This window comes from Mobula birostris, chromosome 13 (genome assembly GCF_030028105.1).
Source record: "Mobula birostris isolate sMobBir1 chromosome 13, sMobBir1.hap1, whole genome shotgun sequence".
NCBI classification, from domain to species: domain Eukaryota; kingdom Metazoa; phylum Chordata; class Chondrichthyes; order Myliobatiformes; family Myliobatidae; genus Mobula; species Mobula birostris.
Genome location: NC_092382.1, coordinates 79,697,201 through 79,723,679, shown reverse-complemented (window position 1 = coordinate 79,723,679; position 26,479 = coordinate 79,697,201). Strand labels below are relative to the sequence as shown.

The window sequence follows — 26,479 nt, the reverse complement described above, 5'->3', positions numbered from 1 at the left end:
CCTCTTGCACCACACTCTCCAACTGACTTCGCGTGGTTCCAAGTGGCCATACTGACTGACCGCGCCTTCGGCATCATATAGGCCTCCAGAAACAGATTAGCTCCTCCATTAGCCTCATCAATTTACCTACCGATTTAGCACTAGCTGTACCCATTGAAACGGGTCTCCTCACAAATCTCCACCACTGACTATACCCCCTCACCGTGCTCTATAACTGAACGCACCCTTTCTCATTACGTCGCATCTTCCCAACAGCCCATCCTGCTGTTCTGAAACCTCCCACACAAATCCTAGTGAGCTCATTCCATCATCACAGCGCCTTCGCATTGAAATCAGGGACATCCCACACGTTTTACACATACCCAAAGATCACACACTACATCACTGAACCCTGCTCCTAAATCCACTTCTACCCGATCAACATATGACAATGAATCTGATCATTTCTACCAGCTTTTCCCAGTGTTCTCATCAGATCCAACAACATGCACCACTGCAGCCACGGCGCCCCATTAACCCTGATTGCGCAGTCCCTCCATTGACCAGCTCTCTCAGCAGTTCGTCTGCTAAACACACACATCAGGATACATTTCCCAGTGACCCCAACCCACGCCTCCCAGTTCCCACTAAATCCACCTCCCCACCGGCCTCCACGGAATTCACTTACCCACCTTCCCTCCACGACCTCCACTTTCGACCAGCCTCCACGACCTCCACCTCCCACCAGCCTGCACGGCCGCCACCTCCCTACCAGCTTCCTCTGGCCCAAAACAATTGGAACAGTTCCACTGAAGCAACTCCTCCCCAGCTGACCACAGTCCCAAAACTTCCCTATTAATGCCCACTCAGAACCACAATTCCCAATGACCCCACAATTCTACATCAACCTCGAGTGGCCACACAACTTCCCATATGTTATCTCTGACGACATAATTCCTCCACCTACCAACACTCCAGTAGTTCCTGGTGACGCCACACTTTTTCCACATTACAACTAGCGCCACACCACATCCACGATCCCCCAATGATGTCACATATTTCCACGTCCTCAGTAATCACACACCATCACTGTAGTTTATACAGAGTAATGGCCACACAAGCTGTCGATTATTTCTCACTGACACCAAGCTCTCCACTTTTCCAATGACGACACACCTCGCATATTCTCTCTGAGTACACTCTTCCACACCAGCTCACACTGCGCCCATACCACCCCAACAGACTCCACAGTTCCTGGGCCTCTGACATTGATCACACACCACTCTCGTACACCACATTCACCCACACACTCAGCCTGGATCCTACCCACCAGATCTGAAACGGTTCCCATACCTCTCCAGCAACACCACACCTGTACCTCCAGTGGAACAAGGCCTATCGATCCTCTGGCCCCATAACTCTACATAAGCCGCTCCCTCAGACCCCATCAGATCCCTGTAAACCCCGTCGTTCAGCAACCCAGACCCCACTCTCCCACTAGCACCTTTTATATCTGCAGCAACGCAGATTACTAACACCACTCCCCCCCACCACACACACACACACACACACACACACACACACACACACACAGACACACACACACACACAGCCACACACACACACACACACACACACAGTTATCTAACTGACCGCTCACCCCCTCCGGACTGGGTAAATGTCAATGCTTGAGACAACACACACACACATACACACACACACACAGTTATCTAACTGAGCGCACACCCCCTCCGGACTGGGTATATGTCAATGCTTGAGACGACACACACACACACACACACAGTTATCTAACTGACCGCACACCCCCTCCGGACTGGATAAATGTCAATGCTTGAGACGATGCCTCTCGTGCGACATTTCACGGGTCTCCTGTCGGCAGTGGAAATCTCCAATAAGCTAAACCGCTATTACCAAGAGGATAAAGTGAAATTGTGCTGATTATGAATGGAGAAACGAGACTAAAAGGAGAAAGGGTCAGGTTTTGGGAAGTGACCAATCACTGATCGCGACTGAATTGTGGTCACTTGCCCCATCTTCTATGCGCTGACAACTCTCTGAGCAGACTGGATATCTCTGCTCCCTGCCCCGGTTCCAAAGCTCCATCTAATCGCAACATGATCTGCGTACGTAGCTGCCTTCAAAGACTCCTGGTGAATCTATCTCCATCACGTTATTAGTTAGCGCCTTCCAAATGACAAGCACTGATTCTTTGACGTTTTAAAGGCCGTAAATCTCTAACTCTCCGACCATTAGCCTTCCACCATTATATCGTCTTTTACACCCGCTCAATGCTTTATGTCTTGTTTGTAAAATCTATTTTGAACAGTCTCTTCACTCAGAGGTTCACTCGGCTTCTCCGGTGTAAATGGAGGTTACCGCCTGGTACCTTGTCTTCACTCAGAGGTACACTCGCTTCTCCGGTGTAAATGGAGGTTACCGCCTGGTATCTTGTCTTCACTCAGAGGTACACTCGCTTCTCCGGTGTAAATGGAGGTTACCGCCTGGTACCTTGTCTTCACTCAGAGGTACACTCGCTTCTCCGGTGTAAATGGAGGTTACCGCCTGGTACCTTGTCTTCACTCAGAGGTACACTCGCTTCTCCGGTGTCAATGAAGGTTACCGCCTGGTACCTTGTCTTCACTCAGAGGTACACTCGCTTCTCCGGTGTAAATGGAGGTTACCGCCTGGTATCTTGCTTGCACTCCGTGCAGTACTAGGCCTGCTGTCCGACGCAATACCCCAGCCAAGGTCAAGTTTCCCACAGCAGCACACAATCACGTCGAGGACTCGGATAGAGCAGCATCCGTAGAGGGGAAAAGGAATGTCGGCGTTTCAGATCGAAACTCGGGTTCAGGACTGGCGATTCATCGCGATTTCCATGTTTCGCATGTATTCACTAATCTTATTCCTTGATGAAGTATCACAGTTTCTTGCATTCTGTGTCAGGTGGATACGGAAGGAACTGAGATAGACCGAGTTTCTGTTCACTATATTTATCGCTTACCACCCATTTCTCTGGAAGCCTGATTGTTGCGCCTCAGGAAGGAAAGTTTCAACTTTGATGTTTACACGCAATAGATTGTTATTATATGGTCTGTTGCCAAGCATGAAACAAGGCCTGTGGAGTGGATCGACCACGGCCGCGAGAGGATGTGGAGACACGCAGACGGGGAGACGGGGAGACAAGGACCTAGCAATCACACTCGGCATAAATCGCGGATTAAATTACAGTTTATAACTCACTGTTATACATTTTCTTCCGTGAAGAAGCATCGAAAATCACAAAGAGCTATCTATAGAAACTGAGCGGACAAACTGAGAGATCGTTTCCCTATCAGCAATAGGTAGCTAACGGGTCGCCCTACTGATCAATGTTTGGCATCTGATCTTGAAAATCAATATCGAAAGTTCTGCTCTGCGTTCAATCCCAGATTTTTAACTAACATAATAAATTGCAAATTCACGAATGGACTCCAATCTGAAACTCAGTGGAGTATTGCATAGAATTCCCCCTGGATGCGTTGTAAATTTGGAGCGCTAGCAGATGGAATTTAATTCGAACAAATTAGCGGTAATGAATTTTGGAGCTTCCAGTAACGTAAGCAGTAAATACACAGAGTAAATTGTTTGCACCGAGGAAAGCCAATACTATAGTTCCACGAAGGTTGCCCTTTCTATGAGAGATGACTAACTGCGCGATGAAGGAGATTGGCGACATGATTGTGTCTGTAATTCTGGGCCAAGAACTGAAATGTTGGGTCGTTATATTGCAACGTCACGGTGCTGCAGTCTAGCTCACTGCATTATGGTGATGACATCATCATTTGAAGTGAGTGCAGGTGATATCTTCTAGGATTTTTTCTTACATTGCATAAATCAATACATTGATTTATGAAACCGAATTTGCAAAAAAAAAACTATATTTACGATCCTAACTACTTTGTCGCCACTTTCAACGAATTATGGATCCGTATACCCAGATCAATTTGTCCTACCACACTCCTCAGTACTCGACCGTTCACTTTAAAAGACCTTCCTTGGATGGTGCTGCCAAAGTGCAACACTTCGCACATGTCTGCACTACATTCCATCTGCCACTTTCAGCCCATTTTTTCCCAGATGATCCAGTTCCCTTTGCGAGCTATGATAACCTTCCTCGCTGTGGCCACATTATCATCTAGATCATTGATATAGATGACAAATAACAACGGACCTAGCACTGATCCCTAGTCAGAATTTGGATAGACATGGACTGCTTATACATGATTATACATTACCTACCACGAACGAAGTCCGTGCCTGTTTAAATACTCATATATCCAGCCCCTCAGAATACCTTCCAATAACTTTCCGACAACTGATAACAGACCTCTAACTTTCTGGTTTATGTTTAGATTGTGGAACAATATTGGTTATCCTCCAATCCGCGGGCATCTCTCTTGTCGCTAAGGATGATTTAAATATCTCTGCAAGGGCCCCCAGCAACTTCTGCAATGAACTTGCCCTTAAAAGTGTATCGTCTCCTTGCACTCTCCTAAAGAAGGTGCAACATTTCGCACTCAGCACACACTGAATGCTGGAGGAACTCAGCCGGGCAGCAGCATCTATAGCACCATCTGTGGAAAACAATAGTGGGTGTCTCGGGCCGAGGCCCTTTGTCAGGACGGAATTCAATCAGTTCAATTATGAATTTTTGCAGTTTCTGACACGAAATCCAAAGAGGCAGCATAATGTTCGTGTCGAGACACTTAACAATGTTTACGCGAAGACCGATATTGGTATCGAAGTTCATACTGCCATGAAAATGTCTACACATGTAGACAGGGTAGTAAAGAAGGCATGGGGGGTATTTGCCATTGTTAGTGAAAGAACTGACCATCCAGAGATTGGGAGTTTATGATGTATCTTTATGAAGCTCCAGTGAGGCGGCAGTGGAGTATTGCATTTAGGTCTGGTCGCTCCATCTCAGCAAGCATGTGGAGGATCTCATAATGAAGCAGATGATGCCTGAATTAGAAGGCATGTGCTGTCGGGGAATTTGGATAAAATCAGTTGCTATGTTTGGTACTGCGAAAACTGAGTGGATATTTGAGAAAGATTCATGAGATTATGAGAGGCCATGGGTAGAACTGTGAGTCAGTATCAATTTGGCAGCGTTGAAATGCGTATCATCAGAAATCGTATTTTAGAGGAGGTAATTTCAAAGATCTATTCAGAGATACTGGTGAGTACCGAGTATGGACGTGTGGTGGCAGAGGTGAATGTGAAGTAGGCGTTCAAGAAGTTCCTGAGCACATTGTTGGGCAGGGTTGCGACTCTGCTGTGACCTAAGAATAAGCGAGAGACCTGTTCCCTGAAGCAGAAGGGCAGTGTTCAAATCAACAGAGCAGACCAGGAAACAGCCGTAGGGTGATTGATAGGGCATTCAGGTAGAAAAGAATGTGGTCATTAACTTTGGCAGAGATTTACAGAGATCAACTGAAAGCAGAGCAGGACAACACACCTGCGGCGCAGGGGACGAAGAAGTGTGTGACTGTCATGGGATGAAAATAGGATCAGCAACCAGAACAGAGAACCCATGGGAACCTTCCCCTCCATAGCAAGTATCTCACTTCAGATACTGTGAGGAGTGACGCCCTAGCAAAACAAAGCCACTGGGTCTGACTGTCTGACACAGAACAGAATGGAAACAGACAGATAGTAATGACAGGGGATTCAATGTTTATAGGGACAGGCAGGTTCTGTGAACGAGAACGATATTCGAAGATCATAAACCTCCAGGCTTACCAGTGTCGGATAAATCTTGGATAATGTCCATAGCATTCTTAAGTGGGAACGGGAGTGGGCGAGCAGCATGAGGTCGTGGTTCCCGGGGGTATCAATGCTACGGGCAGAGAGTGTGACCATGTCCTGCAAAGTGAGTTTAGGTTGTTAGGTGATATAATAGGGGACCAGACCTCAAGGTTGATTATCTCAGGATCTGTAACCATGCCAAATGCCCCAGACACTCAGAATATGAACATAACACAGTTTAGCACGTGGCTCGACAGATAGTGCAGGAGAGAGAACTACAGAGGTTTGGATCTTTGGAGTCTCCTCCACAGAAGCTAGGACATTTCCAACGGAGACAGATTGCACATCAACTGCATTGGGACCATTATCCTTGCAGTAAGGGTTTCCGGTCCTACTCATGGACATTTGAACGAAAGCTGCAGAAATATGGAAACCCGTGTGCCAGGATAGCTGGTGAAATAGTTGTGAGGAAAGTAGGGTTTAGGCCTACATGCAAAGACATGACCGAAGATTTGCGCATTGTGGGACAAATATTCTGAGTTGCCTCTATTTCAGTACAATGAGTATTGTTGATAAGGCAGTGATATTATATGTTGGATCAGCACGTGGATTCTGATGTGCGACCATTAGTGACAATTACGTGCAAGAGGGCAGAGCTCGAAGTTCACTGTTCCGAAGTTCTATTGTTTCATTACGAATGGAGAGGTGGATATTTATGGGGAAAACGGTGCCGTTACTCGTCATGGAATATGTCATAACAGTGCTCATGCAGGACCACCTCGAGGTCTTCTATAACGAGTCTATATGAGAAGGACAGAATACAAACTAACTCATGATCATGTTTTTCAGATTATATCAAAGATCAGCGGGATTTAGAGGAAAAAATTTGCAGAAATTTCCGATAGTTGAAAGGCAAATAAGGTTGTGATTGAAGATAATTTTAATTTTCCACGTGATGAATGCGTCTCGGATACTGTAAATTGTTGGAAGGGGTAAACTTTGCATAATATGTTCAAGTAAGTTTTCTAAAAAATTATATAGCAGTCCCAACTAGAGAGAGCGAGATACCAGCCCCCCTCTTAGGGAATGAGACAGGGCAGGTGGCAGAAGTGTGTGTACGAGAAAACATGTGCCCAATGATCTTACTGTCATTAGTTTGAAGAACGACTGGATTGGTGCTCAGTTCGAGATCCGAAAATTGGAGAACGACCAGGTTCGATTGCATCGTAAAGGATCTGTAGCAGGTGTGTGTGATGTCGATTAGGATGGGTTCCTTATATCAAAGGGATGCTTGGTGTCACGGACCCCGTGACGGGAATAAAGAACCAGCAGAGATGGAAAACACTTTGGAGTCTAGTATTGCTATAAACTAATAATATTTATTAGTAACTACTCAATACAGTAATATAAATGTAGATAAATCAAACAGGTTAGCAATGATTCTATATGTAAGTATATCAGTAGGTGTGGAAATACATGTATGAAAAAACAAATTCCTTTAAGTCTAGGGGTTAAAAGATACAGTCTTATGATGATGGGTAAAGTTCAGCTCAGTGCAGTTCAGTTCGTGGTATTGAGTTGAATAGTTATGGAGAGAGAGAGGGAGAGATTTGAGTCTTCAGGTGAGCTGATGTCGTTGATCTTCTCGCTGTGCTTCGAAATCCTTTAAAAGTCACCGACTGTGACTTCAACAAAGGGGATCAGTTTTCTGTGGTGGAGCTATCCCCCAGGTGAGGGTGGGCACATGGACAAGTCCCCACCAGTCAACCCTTTTCCTCCTTCCATTGCAAGAGCGATGGATCGATCCGCCTGATCGATCCTCCAAAACCCACTTTTCTTGCGGGCACAACAATGCTCATTCAATGTCCAAACATGTGTCTGAGGTCTGTCATCTGACCTCCTATTTTATCTTCCCCTGCTGAACATCAACTGTCATTCAAATAACTCCTCCTTCCTATCTCTGTGAAGAAATGCACAAGCAGGTGAACTGTCCTTGAGAAGTGCCAACAACCTGCCGAAAATCATAACATCGAGTGTCCATTAAATAACACGGCCTTTGGTCACCATAGCAACTTACTAGCTGCTCGGCGCTGTCTCCGACTCAGCAGAAATCCAAAAGTTAACCAGTTCTTAAAGTGACAGTCCAACAATTTGTCATCGTTTCTCTCTCTTTCTCTCTCTTTCCAAAGCAACATGTCGGTGTTAAATAACTGTCTCGCTCTCTTTTCAAAAGCACAGTTCATAGGGATGCTTCAGGATTCTGTCACGCTCCCCTTCCTCGGAGAAAAAAATGATGAAGACGATTTTTTGACTAAATGTAAATTACAGAGTTTGCAACAATACAGGTTAAATTATCAGATAACACAGCAAAAATGTGCATAATTTGCAACTTAATATCTGGATAACTAATCAGCTATAATATTGTCAGTACCTTTCACATGTTTGATTTTTAAGTCACCTTCCTACAATATCAGACTCCAATTTAACAACCCTCTATTCTTATCCTTCATCTTAATTAGAAACACCCAAAGATTATAACCCATGTAAACCACAAGTGGTCTCTGGGCAACAGAAAGATTTCGAGGCCCCTGCACATAGACCTCAAAATGTGGTCAGATCAGAATAAGTGCTAATAATTCATTTTCAAGAGTTGAATAATTTTTCTGGTGTACATTAAGTTTCTTTGTGAAATAAACTACTGGACGTTCAATGTCATCCACACCCTTCTGTAACAGTACTGCCCCAGCAGCTTCGTCACTAGCGTCCGTTGCTATAGAAAATTGCTTTGAGAAAACAGGTGCTTTGAGCACAGGATGGTTTTCAGACGTTCAAATGTCCCCTGGCAAAGGTCATTCTATACAAATCTTTCACTCTTCCCTAGGGGTTTTGTTAGGGGGAGAACGATGTCAGCAAAGTTCTTACATAACTTACAATAATACCTAACCATTCCTAAAAACCTTCTCAAAGCCGGAACAGGAACTTCAGCAATAGCTTGCCCTTGGCCTGTACAGGAGCCAGTTGGCCTTGGCCTACTACGTAGCCAAGATAAATAACAGTAGCATGATTAACCTCACTCTCATCAAGGTTCATGGTAAGATTGGTTTTGGAAAGTCTCTCAAACAGTTTCTCTACAGCTGCAATATGTTTTTCCCACGTGTCATTCCAGACCACTAAATCATTGATATAAACCCCACCCCCCAATCACAGAATTGATCATTCTTTGAAATGTCCCTGGAGCATTTTTCATCCCGAAGTGTAAAAGATTGTATTCATACAGTGTAGATGGTGTCACAAATGCTGATATCTCTTTAGCCTTCTCTGTTAAAGGAACACCCCAGCATCCTTTTAACAAGTCAATCATTATAAGGTATTTAGCCTTCCCCTCTCTATCAATACAGTCATCCATTCTCTTTCCTTCTTCTTTCCTGTTTCTAATTTCTTCTTCAACCATTTTACTTTTCTCGAAGTTCTCACTGTGAAGATGCTCTTTCATAGGCTGGGCTGAATTTATAATGATGTGATGCACTACACCTGTGCACCATTTCAAAATACCAATTAGTGCTTTTACTTGTTTTTGCGGTTTTGGGTCCAACTGATGGACCTTATCAGTAATATTTTCCAAAACACTGGAATTCTGACATTTTGGTGAGACTAGATTTAGTGGATAAACATGTTTTTCCACTCCATCATCAGATTCCATGACTGCATTTTGTTCCATAACAATTCTCCCAGCTGCAATTCTAGCAAACAGATGTCTTATTTTGTTTTGACCATTTTGTAAACTTTCCTTTGCAAGGACACAAAGCTTATTAAATCTCTTCCAGAGTTTGAAAACATACTTGAACACACTGACACATTTTTCTAAATCAGACCATAATTCTCTGAGTAGGGTCAAAGGTCCTTTTGGCCTGAAACTGAATACAGGTTCTAACAAACTACCCTTCACTGCCTTCTGAATTGAATCTCCAACAATAAATAAGGGAAGGGGAACCCCTCATCCCAATTTTTCCCATTTCTTACACAATGTGCTTTAATCATGGTCTTAAGAGTTGAGTTGAGCCGTTCCAAGGCTCCCTTGGATTCTGTGTGATATGTAAATGACACCATGTGCTTAGCTTCCAATTCTCTAACTATCCCCTGGAACGTTCTCAAAGTAAAGTTACTGCCCTGGGCAAAGTGAATTTCTTTGGGCAAAGCTACCAGTGTGTAAAACTTACTGAATGATTTGACCACAGACTTGGCCTCCGTGTTTTCAAAAGGCACTGCTACAGGGGACCTGGACACAGCACACACAATTGTTAGCCCACATTGATAACCAGCTGCGGTCTTTGACAATGGGCCTACACAATCCACTATGACCCTAGGAAAAAGTTCACTAAAAGCAGATATCAGTTTAAGTAGTGTTACCTGAATAACCTGATTAGATTTCCCCTCAACTTGACAGGTATGGTCAGTCCTGTTAAAATTCACAACATCCTTTATTAAACTAGACCAGTAAAATTCCTTCATAATCCTGTTCACTTTCTCTCTCACTCCACGAGGTCCACCTAAAGGCATACTGTAAGCCATGTTTAAAATTTCAGCCCTATAAACTTTCAAAACCACCACGTGACTTGCAGGCACTGTGGCTGGTCTCCACCTCCTCATCAACACCCCATCTTTAAGGTAATATCCTACTGGTTCTCTCTGAACCTCCCCTCCTGTGAGAGCCACCTCCCTTAAAGCCAATATTCCAGAATCTCGCTTCTGTTCCTCTGTAAATTCCTTCCTCAATAAAGACAAACCTTTCTCATACACCTTACTCTTCTCAGCCTTACTACCCTCTAAGTCCTGCTGAAATCTGGATGGTAGAAAAGTCTGCATCACATTATCATACATTAAACCTGTGGTTTTGCTATCATAGGCTCCAACATCAGCTCTGCTCATCAGCTGAACAGCCATATCAACCTTACCTTGGAGAGGTGTCAACATGCCTCCATTGTTTACTAAACTCAGCACCATCATCAGGCTTATGAGAACTATGTATACATTATGGAAGAGACCAAACAATCCACCCATCTGATTATGACCTTCCCTTCGACTTGCTTCCATAACATCACCCTGAGTAACAGTATGACCTTGCAGGTGTTCAAATGTTCAAACAAAATTCAACAGAGTAGTACATCCTTTCTCAGCAGGCCTTTGTCCTGCAAACAGGGTCAAAGGTCGTGCAACCAATCCAACCTTTTCCAGCACTTTATCCAGAAGTCCAGAAACAGCACTTTTGCCATTATTTCCAGTAACACTGACCTCATCAATTTCTACCTCTTCACCAACTTTTAAAACACGGTCTGATACAAGTGACTGAAAATCCTCACATTCCACTGGTATCAAGGTTAACGCCTTATTCACTGACCCAAGATCATCTGACACACAGAAACTGCATTCCTTTCCAACCAAGTCAGACACCTCCGACTTCAACTGAGCTTTAACACAAGTTTAAGACTCTTGTGAAGTCACAGGTACTTCCACAATCTGAACACATTCAATCGGAACAGCTGCCTCTTCTGGGCTGTCACCACTTGTCCCAGTTCACCCGAACCTCACAGCTATTCTCTGGCAACCACTTTCCTGGAGTAAACTCAACCTCGTGGGTTAAAACTTCCTCGTCTGCTCTCTTATCAAACCCCTGCAGGGTAGCAGGGAAATCAAGAACACGACCCACCCAGCCAACACACTTTTCGTCCCTCGTCCCTCCTGGAGAAGGCTCAGGAGCTTGAAGACCGGTGCGGCCAGATTTGGGAACAGCTTCTTCCCAACTGTGATAAGACTGCTGAACAGATCCTGACACAGATCTGGGCCGTATCCTCCAAATATCCAGACCTGCACCTCGGTTTTTTTGCACTACCTTACTTTCCATTTTTATATTTTCTATTTATTATTTATAATTTGAATTTTTAATATTAACTATCGATTTGTAATCCAGGGAGCGGGAAGCACAGAATCAAATTTCGCTATGATGATGGTACATTCTAGTGTCAATTGTTTAGCGATAATAAAGTATAAAGTAAAAGTAGCGGCATCCTCAGCATCTGGTAATGTCCTCACACAAAACAAGCCCTTCTGAGCTGTAAACATTATCAACGTCCGACACTAAACCTCTTTGCAGCAACCTGTCTATCCTTTCCAGCTCGAACCGCCTCTGCATCTGGGTATGTCCTCACACAAAACAAGTCCTTCCGAGCTGTAAACATTATCAGGGTCCGACACTAAACCTCTTTGCTGCAACCTGTCTATCCTTTCCAGCTCGAACCACCTCTGCTTGTCTGCCACGTGATCTTCTCGTTGCCATTTCTCCCTCTCGAGCTGTCTCTGTCTTTCTGCCTCTCTCTTGAACTGTTTTAATTTCAATTCATGCTCCATTCTTAATATTTCCAACCGAAGCTGAAGCTCATCCTCAGCAGATTCACCTTCCACGAACAACTCTAACGCCACCTCATCAAACGTTCCCTTATCTATATAATGCTGGGCTATTACCATCTGCATCTGAGCTTTCCTCATTTTAGTGGTCACCTTTAGTTTTAACTTTAGAGCAATTCCCAACAGCACGGCCCTCGTAGCATCATCCAACACTTCCGGGGTTGGTTCCAACAGAAACTTCTCAACACTAACATCCATTTCTGCTGTTTTTTCCACACAGCAAAATCAAAAGGGATTTCCCCCAATCAATTCAAACCAGCCTCTCGACCAGTTTGTTCATATCGCGGATGCAGGCGCCAATTTATGTCACGTACTCCGTGATGGGATAAACAACCAGCAGAGGTGGAAAACACTTTGGAGTCCAGTATTGCTATAAATGAATAATATTTATTGCTAACTACGCAACACAGTAATATAAATGTAAATAAATCAAACAAGTTTGCAATGATTATATATAAGTAAATCAGTAAGTATGGAAATATAGAGACATAAAAACATAGAAAATAGGTGCAGAAGTAGGCCATTCGGCCCCTCGAGCCTGCACGCCATTCAGTATGATCATGGCTGATCATCCAACTCAGAACCCTGTACCTGCCTTTCCTCCATACCCCCTGATCCCTTTAGCCACAAGGGCCATATCTAACTCCCTCTTAAATATAGCCAATGAACTGGCCTCAACTGTTTCCTGTGGCAGAGAATTCCACAGATTCACCACTCTCTGTGTGAAGAAGTTTTTCCTCATCTTGGTCCTAAAAGGCTTCCCCTTTAACCTCAAACTATGACCCCTCGTTCTGGACTTCCTCAACATCGGGAACAATCTTCCTACATCTAGCCTGTCCAATCCCTTTCGGATTTTGTACGTTTCAATAAGATCCCCCCTCAATCTTCTAAATTCCAGCAGGTATAAGCCTAGTCGATACAGTCTTTCATTATATGAAAGTCCTGCCATCCCAAGAATCAATCTGGTCAACCTTCTTTGTACTCCCTCTATGGCAAGAATGTCTTTCCTCAGATTAGGGGACCAAAACTGCACACAATACTCCAGGTGTGGTCTCACCAAGCCCTTGTACAACTGCAGTAGTACCTCCCTGCTCCTGTACTCGAATCCTCTTGCTATGAATGCCAGCATACCATTTGCCTTTTTCACCGCCTGCTGTACCTGCATGTCCACTTTCAATGACTGGTGTACAATGACACCCAGGTCTCATTGCACCTCCCCTTTTCCTAATCGGCCACCATTCAGATAATAATCTGTTTTCCTATTCTTGCCACCAAAGTGGATAACCTCACATTTATCCACATTAAATTGCATCTGCCATGAATTTGCCCACTCACCTAACCTATCCAAGTCACCCTGTATGAAAAAAGCAGCTTCTTTAAGTCTAGGGGTAAAAAAATACAGCCTTACGATGATGAGTAAAGTTCAGTTCAATTCAGTTTCAGTTCATGGCATTGAGTTGAGTAATGACGGAGAGAGAGAGAGGGAGAGATTTGAGTCTTCAAGTGAGTGGACGCCGTCGATCTTCTCGCTTTCCTTTGAAATCCTTTAAAAGTCACCGACTGTGAATTTAACAAAGGGGACTGGTTTTCTGTGGTGGAGCTATCTCCCAGGTGAGGGTGGACACATGGACAACTCCCCATCAGTCATCCCCTTTCCTCTTTTCACTGCAAGAGCAAAAGATCAATCCTCCAAAACCCACTTTTCATGCGGGCACAATAATGCTCATTCAGTGTCCAGAACCTGTGTCTCAGGTCTATCATCTGACATCTATTTTATCTTCCCGTGCTGAGCATCAACTGTCATTCAAATAATCCCTCCTTCCTCTCTCTGTGAAAGAAATGCAAACAGGCAAAAATCCTTGAAGAAAGTATCAGCAACCTGCCTAAAATCATAACATCAGGTGTCCATTAAATAGCGCTGCCTTCGGTCACAATGGCAACTTACAAGCTGCTTGGTGCTGTCTCCAACTCCAACTCAGTAGAAATCTAAAGTTACTTTCATTGCCTTAAGGTGACAGTCCAACCGTTTGTCTTCGTCGCTCTCTCTCTTTTACAAACAAGTTGTTGGTGTTAAATAACTCTCTCCCCCTCTCTCTCTCTCTTTTCGAAATACTTTTCATAGGGTTAATTCAGGATCCTGTCACATTGGAAACTGGTTGATGGAAAAAAAAAGGTGGTTAATTTCTTCGAAATACTGGTGGAAATCAACAGATCAGGCAGCAAATGTGGAGAGGAGACAACATTTAGGCCGAGCCCCTTCAGCATATCTAGACTGTGCACTCCTCTGCTTACTTGCTGCCTGATCTGCCGAGTTCCTGAAGCATTTTGTGTGAATGTGTCTACATTTCCAGCAACAGCAGAATCTCTTGTATTTTATATCTGCATTTTTAAGAAGGTTCTACTGTGGCATTAAACACACGGAAAGTTTGCTGTTATTAATTGTACTATTTTATAGGAGTTGCTTTCTGCGTTAAAAGAGCTGCTGAGTTTTCTACACACAAAAGAAAATGTGTATGGACATGGAATATGTGCTTGCAGAAACTTTAAATGGCACCGTGATTACCCAAAAAGCGTTGCGTAACAATTCTCGCTGTCGCTGAAGCACCGATCAAATGCGCAGGCGTCAGGGTTGTGGCTGGTCCCGAATATCGCGCATGCGCGCAATATTCAAAAGGCCTCGGCAAAAGTCGGGCGCAGGTAAGAGAGAATCTCGGGGCGAATCTTTTTAACACTGACTGAGGGGCATTTGCTTTGAGATACGAACACCGTGCCCACAATATCGGGACAGTCCTGCTCTCTTCCCTCTCTCTCAGTCCCACGATCCGTACACGGGCCCCGGGGAGCTTCCGGCTGATGAGGGAATGGGAGCCGATGGATCTCTCAGACAGAGCTGAGCTCCAGCTGTCTAAATGCAAGGATTAGGAACTCGGAGAAAGGGAACAAAATCTTTTACATCAGCAGTTGAGAAAATCACCTTCGTTCTCCCTCCAATCACAAAGAAGAGAAAATCTGCAGATGCTGGAAATGCAAGCAACACACACAAAATGCCGGAATTCTGCATTAGTACTCTTTTCCATAGATGCTGCCTGGCCTGCTGAGTTCTTCCAGCATTTTGTGTGTGTTGCTTGTTCTACCTCCTCTTCTTCTCAACCTTTCTACCCGTGGGAACATGTTTTGACCCATTCACTCTGTGAAGATGATGATATCAAACACCTTTGTCCTGGACAACAAATAGCTTTCACATCACAAATGTACCAGACTCCAATGAGACAGACTACTGCGCCTCCCTTTATATTCATTGGCATTACCATCAATGAGCGTCCCACTGTCAGTCATCTGGGGAAGGGTTCAGGGGAAATATTTATGTACAATACAGAAACTGGTATTACCTGTGTGTATTGCGGTGATGCAAAAGTTGCTGGAGAATTTGCAAGTGGGAAGAAGTGGAGTGATATTTTGAAATCTGACTTTTTAAAGCATAATTTAGCAAGCAAACCACATATGGACAATATGCAAAAGCTCTGGTAAGAAAATCATTCATTATCCGTTACAAGCCTGCTACGTAGGTTGTGTGAGAGTGCAGATGAACTCGATCATACCCAGACGAGATTAGAGTTCCTATCAACAGTGATTTACTAGCTGCTCAAGTGAATACCTCTCTATATAAAATTAACTGTGTGCATGTTGTCACTGGGTGAAAAATGCACAGTAAAGATTTATGTGCACACTGGTCATTGCAAATTAGAAGGGACATTGGTGGGAAGGTGGGGAGACCTCCAGTGTCCCTGATGCCCTCACCTACAAGATGTGCATCCAGCTGTAGCTTGTAACCCTGCACTTTAAGGAGTTGGAACTTGAAATGGATGAATTCCGGATCATCCAGGAGTTGGAGGGGGTGACAGATATGAACATGAAAAGAGGTGAGTTACACCCAAGGTGCAGGACACAGGAAACTGGGTGAGAGTCAGGAAGGGGAATGAGGTTAAATAGCCATCGCAGAGTACTCTTGTGGCCACCCCCAACAACAAGAGGTGGACCACTTTAGAAACTGTTGGGGTGCGGGGGAATTACCTGGTAGAGGAAAGTCAAAGGGCTGATTGGGGATTTGTTAGTTAGGGTTACAGAACAAGAGGGGACTAATATCCCAGTGGTAAGGCTTGCTAGTGCTAGTGTGGGGAGAGGGCGTGAGGTAGTTAATATAAATTGTAGAGGGAAAGGGAGCCAGAATGACAGAACAGATAGTGGAGAGGGTGAATTGAATTGAATTGACTTTATTACATACATCCTTCATATACATGAGGAGTAGAAATCTTTACGTTATGTCTCTGTCTAAATATGCAATGTGTAATTTATTATAAATAGTTTATACATAGGACAGTCAATATAACACAGAAATGCAATTGTATCAGCATGAATTAATCAGTCTGATGGCCTGGTAGAAGATGATGTCCTGGAGCCTGTTGGTCCTTTTGCTGTGATACCATTTCCTGGATGGTAGCAGCAGGAACAGTTTGTGGTTGTGGTGATTCGGGTCCACAATATCCTTTGGGCCCTTTCGACACACCTGTCACTGTAAGTGTCCTGAATAGTGGGAAGTTCACATCTACAGATGCGCTGGGCTATTTGCACCACTCTCTGCAGGTTCCTGCAATTAAGGGAAGTACTGTTCCCATACCAGGCAGTGATGCAGCCAGTCAGGATGCTCTCAATTGTGTCCCTGCAGAAAGTTCTTAGGATTTGGGGCTCCATCCCAAACTTTTTTAACCGTCTGAAGTGAAAGAGTTGCTATTGTGCTTTTTTTCACAACACAGCCGGTATGGACAGACCATGTGAGATCCTTGGTGATGTTTCTGCCAAGGAACTTAAGCTGTTCACCCTCTCAACCCCAAATCCTTTGATGTCAATAGAGGTTAGCCTGTCTCCATTCCTCCTGTTGTCCACAATCAGCTCCTTTGTTTTTGTGACAATGAGGGAGAGGTTGTTTTCTTGACACCAGTCAGATGTTGTTCAGACCTCAGATAGAGTCAGCAATCAAATGATTGAGCATGGTGCGATGAATGTGCTGAGCTGTGTATATCACAATGCAAGAAGCATCGTAGGAAAGCTAGATGAGCTCAGCACAGGGAATTACGATACTGTAGCCATTATTGGGACTTGGTTGCACCCAACAGTCTGAGGGATTTAGAGGAACAAATTTATAGGAAGATTGCAGACCGTGCCAAGAATCAAAGGTTGATTCAGCAACTGATTTTAACATTCCATATATTGACTGGGACTCCCATAATGTAAAAGGACTAGATGGGGTAGAGTTTGTCAAATGTGCCCTTAATCAGAATGTAGAATTCCCGACGTAGAAGTGTGCAATAAGCTTTTAGGAAATGATCCAGGGCTGGTGACAGAAATTAGTGATCATAATTCGACGTAAAAATGGAAAAGAGAGCTCTGGACCACGGGTTGAGATTCTAAATTGGAGAAAGGTCAATTTTGATGGTATCAGAAAGGATCTGACAAGTGTGGTTTGGGACAGGCTGTTTTCTGGCAAAGGAGTACTTAGTAAGTGGGAGGCCTTCAGAAGTGAAATTTTGAGTGTGTGGAGTTTGTATGTGGCTGCCAAGATAAAAGTTGAAAGGTAACTGGTGCAGGGTACCTTGGTTTTCAAGTGATCTTGAGACCCCAGATATTTTGTTCCTCTAAATGCCTCAGACTGTTGGGTGCTACCAAGACTCATTAATGACTACAATATCATAATTCCACCCCCTGAGCTCATCTGACGTTTTTTTTAGTTGTCTGCTGTTGGTTTCTGAAAGCTTCTCAATGGATTTTGCTCTATTTTTTGCCCTCTCTTTGGCTTTTATGTTGGCTTTGGCTTCTCATTTCAGCCACGGTTGTGTTCTCCTGCCTTCCTAATGCTTTCACTTCTTTGGGATGTATCGATCACTCAGTTCCCAAATTGCTCCCAGAAACTCCAGCCACTGCTGCTCCATTGTCACTCCTACCTTTTCCCTTCCAAACAAGTTTGGCCAGCTTCTCTGTCATAGAAACATGGAGAAGTTCAGTATGGAAACAGGCTATTTGGCCCATCTAGTCAATGCCAAAAAAACATTTAAGTTGTCTAATGCAATTACCTGCACTGGGACCATCACCCTCCGTCCCCCTACCATCCAGGCTCCCATCCAAATGTATTTGAAATGATGAAACCGAGCTCATATTCACCACTTGTGCTGACATCTCATTCCACACTCTCACTACCATTTCAGTAAAGAGCTTTTCCAAATGTTCCCATTAAAGTTTCACCTTCCCCACTTACCCATGACCTCCGGTTGTCATCCCACCCAACTTCAGTGGAAAAAGCTGTTTGCATTTACCCTATCTATACCCTCATAATTTTGTATACTTCTAACAAATCCTCAAAGCAATGTATAGTTTCCTTGTTTATGGTTAGAACCTTTTTTAGATGTATAAGATGATGAGGGGCATTGATCGTTTGGATAGCCAGAGGTTTCTATCCCAGGGCTGAAATGGCTAACATGAGGGGGCATAACTTTAAGGTGCTTGGAAATAGATGTCAGGGGTAAGTTTTTTTACCCAGAGAGTGGTGGGCGCGTGGAATACACTGCTGGCTATTTTGCATTTGAGTGTTTCAGTTCCTGTGGGGCCAGGCACCCATGCAGCTCAGTTGGAACAGGGAATAATACCAATGGAGAGAGCCAAACTGAGGCAGGTCACAGATTGAAGATGGCAGAAATGCCCCATTCTTATGGAGACAGGAAGAGCACCAGAGAGTTTGATGGTCATTCCAGATACCAGCACTGTGCCCAGTTAGAAGATGATTTCTCTCTCCAACTTGGGTTGACCCTCACTGTAACAGTTTGATGTCAGATCACACCTTGACAACTCAAGTGATCTCATCTGAAATGTTGCCCTTCACCCACTCATGTATTTTGTAAATCTTTTTTACAGGTTAAACACAACAAGGAATTTGTCTACAGCAATCTCGAGCACAACACGCCAGTTTTGCTGTCTCTGTCCAGATATTTAAGAAGTGGAGCAAAGGATTCACTTGATCAGCTGACTGACTGGCATGCTCGTCATTTTACACATTGCTCAGACAGAGGGAATGGATTCAGTTGGTCATTTCAACTGAAGGTACGTCAGCGAGTTCACACTGGAGAGACGCCGTTCACCTGCTCAGAGTGCGGGAAGGGATTCACTCAGTCATCCACCCTAATGGCACACAAGTCAGTTCACCCTGGGGAGAAGCCGTTCACCTGCTCAGACTGTGGGAAAGGATTCACTCAGTCATCTAAACTGAAGTTACATCAGCGAGTTCACACTGGGGAGAGGCCATTCACCTGCTCAGACTGTGGGAAGGCATTCACTCAGTCATCTAAACTGAAGGTACATCAGAGAGTTCACACTGGGGAGAGGCCATTCACCTGTTCAGAGTGCGGGAAGGGATTCACTGAGTCATCTCAGCTACTGAGACACCAGTCAGACCACACTGGGAAATGGCCGTTCACCTGCTCAGTCTGTGGGAAGGGATTCACTTTCTCGTCTCATCTGAAGGTACATCAGCGAGTTCACACTGGGGAGAGGCCGTTCACCTGTTCAGACTGTGGGAAAGGATTCTATCAGTCATCCCACCTTCAAGAACACCGGTTACTTCACACTGGGGGGCGGTCGTTCATCTGCTCAGTATGTGGGAAGGGATTCCCTCGGTTTTGTCAACTACTGAGCCACCAGCGAGTTCACACAAGGGAGAGGCCATTCACCTGCTCCGTGTGTGGGAAGGCATTCACTTGGTCATCCCAACTACAGAGACACCAGTGAGTTCACACTGGGTAGAGGCCGATCACCTGCTCAATCTTTGGGGAGGGATTCTGTCAGCCAAATCAATCAAATTTACATCATTGAGTTCACACTGGGGAGAGGCTGTTCACCTGCTGTGAATGTGGGAAGCGATTCACTCAGTAATCTAACTTTATGTAACTCTGGCTTCGGCTAGCAGCTTAATATAGGGGGTGATAGCCTCCCAGCCCAGACAAGTTAAGAAATCTCATTTGGATGAATGCTGCGTGATGTGTCCCCTGTTACAAATCAGTACCCCAAAATAACAAACAGTACACAATATGTGATTAAAGGAATGAGATTTAAAATTCTTACTTTGACTGTAGGGTTAGTAAAGAAAACAAAAAAAAAAAGAAAATGGGCCCACTCTCTCCATTCACGTCTTCTCATCTCTCCCCAGCAAAAGACCATGAAATCTTTCTTCCAGACTCACAAGGAAGAACATTTCTCTTATTGGATAGCCCCGCACAACAAAACCCTGTTATCTCTAGTTGTGAACTAAACATTGCTGCTACAGAGAAACCATTACCTCAGCAGTGAAACACTGCACAGAGGCCGTTACATGAGCAGTGAAACCTTACAGCGTATTACACTTGTGACACACTACCGGGTTCACACTGGGGAGAAAGTTTCAATAAGCTGCTTGCTGGATATTTGTCCATCACCATTGCTGAATGCAATTTCGAGAGTGACTGTCGGTGCTGAACTCTGCAATTATTGCTGCTGCTCACCACACCCAGTTCTGCACCCTGGTCACTGGGCATGGGAGGAGTTTCTTCTGCTGCATATTCACCTTTAATGGGGCTGGAGTTTAATATTCTGGATCTGAGATAAATAAATCAGTTTATGTTAAACTCTGTCTCCGGTACCTAGTGAATTTATAACACCAAGTGTACAGTAGAGAATCGACTCAGGCCGGCTGGACCCTGCCAGTGATTCAGTTCCACGACAGTCCTTTGAAATCCTGCCCTGTTGTTCATCTCTCGCTCTCCCTGTGCTTATGGGTTCCAAACAGTCACCACTCTGTGGGTGAAGAGGTTTCCCTTGAATTTTCTGCAGACTGAAGAAGTCAAGCTGACTGCAATTCTGTCTGAGATGTTCTGCCCCCTGAAATCTCTGGGCTGAGGAAGAATGACATTGGTCATTAACCTCCGTAATGACGACTCATTTTCACATTATGGGTCATTTTCCCTGCTTGTATAGGGTTGTTAGAAAACACCACTGTCCTCTAAAGACTGAAAGCAGAATGGGAAACCATTAGTTCAACGAAGCAGGGTCAGAAACCAGAGGCAGGTCTGCACAGGGCAGAGTTTGGGGATCTGGACGATGGACAGGTTAAGAATGTATGATGAGGAGAAGGGAATCAGCAGCGGGGAGTGGCAACGAATGACAGAGTAACAACATTTGGAAGCTGATTGAGAGAGAAAATCTTTCGGTTGTCTGACTGATGACACAAACAATGCCTGTGGTGAGGTGCTCCACTGGTCGAGGAACATGTGTGTGGAGAATGGTTTTATCTATTGAGAGAGCTGTTTCTGCTTGTTTATCCTGTAATATTATATCCGGATGGTTATTATGGATTGTCCTATCTGAAATAATGTATTGATTATCATATAATTTGTAATATTTTGGCTCTGAACTGGATCAGGCTTGAAATCTGATGGCTTTATGAAGTGATGGAGGGCCTTTGTGAGTCTGTATTTTAAATCAAGATTTTGGTGAATGATACTTGCCACTTGATTGTACCTTTGTTAGTAATCAGATTGACTTAAACTGCAGCAGGATCCTGGAATGTGTTGGATTGTGTCTGGTTTCTCTTATCATTTTCCGCACTTACTGCCTTGTTATTATATGATTATGAAGACACGTAGTCCTCTTTTATTGTCATTTAGTAATGCATGCATTAAGAAATGATACATTATTTCCTCCGGTGTGATATCACAAAACGCAGGACAAACCAAGACTGAAAAAACTGACAAAACCACATAATTATAACATATAGTTACAAACAGTGTAAGAATACCATAACTTGATGAAGAAGTCCGTGAGCATAGTAAAGTTCAAAGTTTCTCAAATGTCCCACATCTCACGCAGACGGGAGAAGGAAGAAAAACTCTCCCTGCCATGCCAACCACAATCTGACTCTGAGTCATGCGAAAACTTTGAGCTCTGATCAGCTCTCTGACACCGAGTACTGAGCGCCATCTCTGTCCGAACGATTTGACCTCCTTCTCGGTCGCCAAAAGCAGGCAAGGCCAGGGATTTTGAGGCCTACCCTCCGAAAGATCCCTGACCACACAGTAATGACAGCAGCAAACGGGCATTTCATAAATTTCTCCAGATGTTCCTCTGTGCTTTCACGTTCATTCTCCATCAAATCAGAGTTGTCCACGGCCCCTATTTAACAGATACAACATCATTTTTCACTAGAGGGCTGCGCACACGCCGGCGCGCCACCATCTTCTCCTCCCGCCGTGTTTGTGTGTATTTCATGTACTTTCAATTTTTTTTCCTTTTGTTAATCACCTTGTCCTGTATTTCTGCAAAGAACCCCTCTGTTTCTGGGAAGAATCCTCCAACTCTCAGTCAGGTGCTCGATGCTTCCTTGTCACTATCTTGTCTGCTCAGATCATTGGGATGTCTCCCATGGAGGGTCATACTCATTCCACTGGTTAATGTTTTCTTCCATAGTGATGATTCATTTCTTTGAGTTGGCCTCTCATTTAAGTTTTCTGGTCTGTATTTCTTATCACGATTGCATACACACACCTGGAGTGCTGAATTCTGTTCATTTTTGTTGAAAATATATACTGAGAAGTTTTATCTGACCTTTGTGTGATATTTTTTTCATGTGTGTTATTTCTCTTCTTCCTTCTGTCCAAGGTAGTGTTAATCTAAGTGGGTTTGAGCGTAAATAGTCGTTTCTAAGGTTATCATTTCAGTTCTTATTTATCTTTAAATTTTACTGATTGAAATGGGACCAAGATATTTTTATTTTAAAAAATCAGTGTTGGTATTGATGAAAGTGTTTATTGTCTTTGTTGTACTTGTTAACTATTGAGCTGTTTGGCAGGTTTTTTTTTAAGCCTTGAACTAAATTTTGTCAAAGGTTCTCCCTACTTTGCACGACTTTCTATTTTCTTTGCTTGTTGATATTCCAGATACATGGATATCAGGAGTCCTGATGAAGGGTCTTAGATTCCCACTCATAGATGCTACCTGACATGCTGAGCTCCTCCAGCACTGTGTGCGTAGTTCCCTAGATTTCTACCATCTGCAGGTCCTCTTGTTTCCCAGATACTTGTATGTTTCTTGAAAGAACAAGCCAAGAACAAGCTGGTAGTGAGGTTGTGTGGATCTGTTGGTAAAATATTAAATAAAATCTTTAGAAAGAGATGGCATAGGGTTGGAGGGTGTAGAATCTGTGGGTAGAATTAAGGAACAGCAAATGTCAAAAAAAATCCCTGATGGGACTTGTATAGAGACCCCCAAACAGTAGTAAGTATGTGGGCCACAAATTACAATGGGAGATAGAAAGTGCGTGCCAAAAGGGCAATGTTACAATAGTCATGGGGGATTGTCATGCAAGTGATTAGGAAAATTAGGATGGTGTTGGCCTCAAGAGGAGGAATTCCTAGAATGCCTACAAGATGTTTTTTTAGAGCAGCTCGTGATTGAGCCCACTTGGGGATCAGCTATTCTGGATTGGGTGTTGTAATGATCCAGAATTAATTAGGTCACTTAAGTTCAAAGAACCCTCAAGGGCAAGTGATCTTAATACGATCAAATTCACCCTGACATTGGAGAAGGAGAAGCTAAAGTCAGATGTGGAATAAAGAGAATTAGAGAGGCATGAGAGAAAAATTGGTCAAAATTGATTTGAAAAGAACACAGGCAAGGATGAAAACAGAGCAGCAATGGCTGGAATTTCTGGAAGCAATTCGGAAGGCACAGGATATATACAGTGGCATGCAAATGTTTGGGCACCCCTGGTTAAATTTCTGTTACTGTGAATAGTTAAGCGAGTAAAAGATGACCTGATTTCCAAAAGGCATATAGATAAAGATGGCACATTTCTTGAATATTTTAAACAAGATTACATTTTTATTTTCATCTTTTACAGTTTCAAAATAGCAAAAAAGGAAAAGGGCCCAAAGTAAAAGTTTGGGCACCCTGCATAGTCAGTACTTAGTAACACCCCCTTTGGCAAGTATCACAGCTTGTAAATGCTTTTTGTCACCAGCTAAGAGACTTTCAATTCTCGTTTGGGTAAATTTCTGGGTTCAGTGTTTAGTAGCAAAGCACTGACTGTGGAAATTACAAATCAGAATATTATTGGAGTCACAGAATCCAGCAGCACTGAAGCAGGCCCTTCAGCCCTTCTAGTCAATGCTGACCTGCTTTTGTTTTTACTGCCTATTTCCAACTACCTGCACCATAGCCTTCATTAAAGTACATATATGTCACCACATATAACCGTGAGATTCTTTTTTTCTACAGGAACACTTAGCAAATCTATAGAATAGCAACGGGATCAATGAAAGATCAAGTAGAGCATATAATTCAACAAACTGTGTAACTGCAAATATAATTAAATATCAATAAATAACAAGAGCAATGGTTGTAACCCTGGGGAACCCCACTGGGCCGGGCCTTGAGTCCAATAAACAGCCTCCCACCATCACTCTCTGCTTCCTACCATCAAGACAACTGTGCATCCAGTTAGCCAGCTCTCCCTGGATCCCATGTGATCTAACTTTCCACAGCATCTTACCATGCTGAACCTTGTCAAAGGCCTCACTGATACCCATGTCGGCCACGATCCTGGGACAGAGGTGTCACTGATCAGAGGGCACAGATTTAAACAGAGGACGAAGAGGTTTAGAAGGATCTGAGGAAGAGATTTTTCACTCAGAGGGTAGCTGAAATCTGGAACACACTGCCCGAGGTGGTGGTGGAGACAGGTCCCTTCACAACATTACGAAGTGGATGAGCATTGAAACTGCCGAGATACAGTCGGCTATGAACCGAGTGCTGATAAATGGGACCAGTGTAGACAGTGAGTGGATGGTCAGAACAGGTATGGCCGGCCAAAGGCCTGTTTCCGTTCTGTCTGATCCACCACTCCGGACATGACAAATTAACGATGGTGGCACCGCAAGGCATTGATTTCAAAACCTCTCACCCCTTTCCAACCTGAAATAAACCAGACTGAACCCTTTTGTCACCACTGTGAAAATCTGTTTCTGTCGAGGTAACATACAAATTGGTCACTTCTGCTAAACAACTGGCAATTGATGAAGTCCCTGCGTCTTCCATTAATGTTGCTTCCTTACAGCAAAACTAACCCTGTCACTGTGTAAGAATCAGTGATTAAATCCGGCCCCAAACACTGTGCTTTCATCCCTGTACATTGTAACTTGAACCATCTCACTGAGGGTCTGATGGAGACACAACCCCTGCCCTCTGCACATGTGATCACATCTCCCCTGATTCTGACATTTCAAATACCCTCAGAATGGTTTTCTGATTCAGTCTGAAGGTTGTGGTACATTCAGCTCGTCGTCAGACCTGACAAACCATGTCTTCCCACAGCTGGTTCCACCTGTTGGTGTGTCCTCTTTCCTCCACCTCCAGGAAAGCTGCATCTCCACACAAACTCCTCACTTGAGACGACTGTCTGTACCCGTGACACAGGAAATCACATCACTGTCACTCTCCTGATACCATCCGGGAAGCGGTACCGCAACATAAAAGCCAGGACCAACAGGCTCCGGGACAGCTTCTTCCACCAGGCCGTCAGACTGATGAACTCACACTGATTTGAGTGTAATCTATATTACATTGTCTGTTTTATTTATTATAAACTATTATAAATTACTATGATTGCACGTTGCACATTTAGATGGAGTCCTAATGTAAAGATTTTTACTCCTGATGGATGTAAGAAATAAAGTCAATTCAATTCAATTCCTGATTCATAGTCATTGTCATAGTCATACTTTATTGATCCCGGGGGAAATTGGTTTTCGTTACAGTTGCACCATAAATAATAAGTAGTAATAGAACCATAAATAGTTAAACAGTAATATGTAAATTATGCGAGTAAATTATGAAATAAGTCCAGGACCAGCCTATCGGCTCAGGGTGTCTGACTCTCCAAGGGAGGAGTTGTAAAGTTTGATGGCCACAGGCAGAAATGACTTCCTGTGATGCTCTGTGTTGCATCTCGGTGGAATGAGTCTCTGGCTGAATGTACTCCTGTGCCCACCCAGTACATTATGTAGTGGATGGGAGACATTAACCAAGATGGCATGCAACTTGGACAGCATCCTCTTTTCAGACACCACCATGAGAGAGTCCAGATCCATCCCTACAA

At 43.8% G+C, this 26,479-nt stretch overlaps 1 protein-coding gene across 1 annotated transcript; it reads left to right on the top strand.

The window, feature by feature from the left end:
• The first annotated feature begins 1,839 nt into the window (after positions 1–1,839).
• On the top strand, positions 1,840–24,922 carry LOC140208015 (uncharacterized). Its single transcript, XM_072276547.1, has 3 exons — positions 1,840–1,923; positions 14,824–14,949; positions 19,213–24,922. The coding sequence occupies exons 1-3, from the start codon at positions 1,840–1,842 to the stop codon at positions 20,080–20,082; spliced, it is 1,080 nt and encodes a 359-aa protein (XP_072132648.1). The 3' UTR covers positions 20,083–24,922.
• The last annotated feature ends 1,557 nt before the right edge of the window (positions 24,923–26,479 follow it).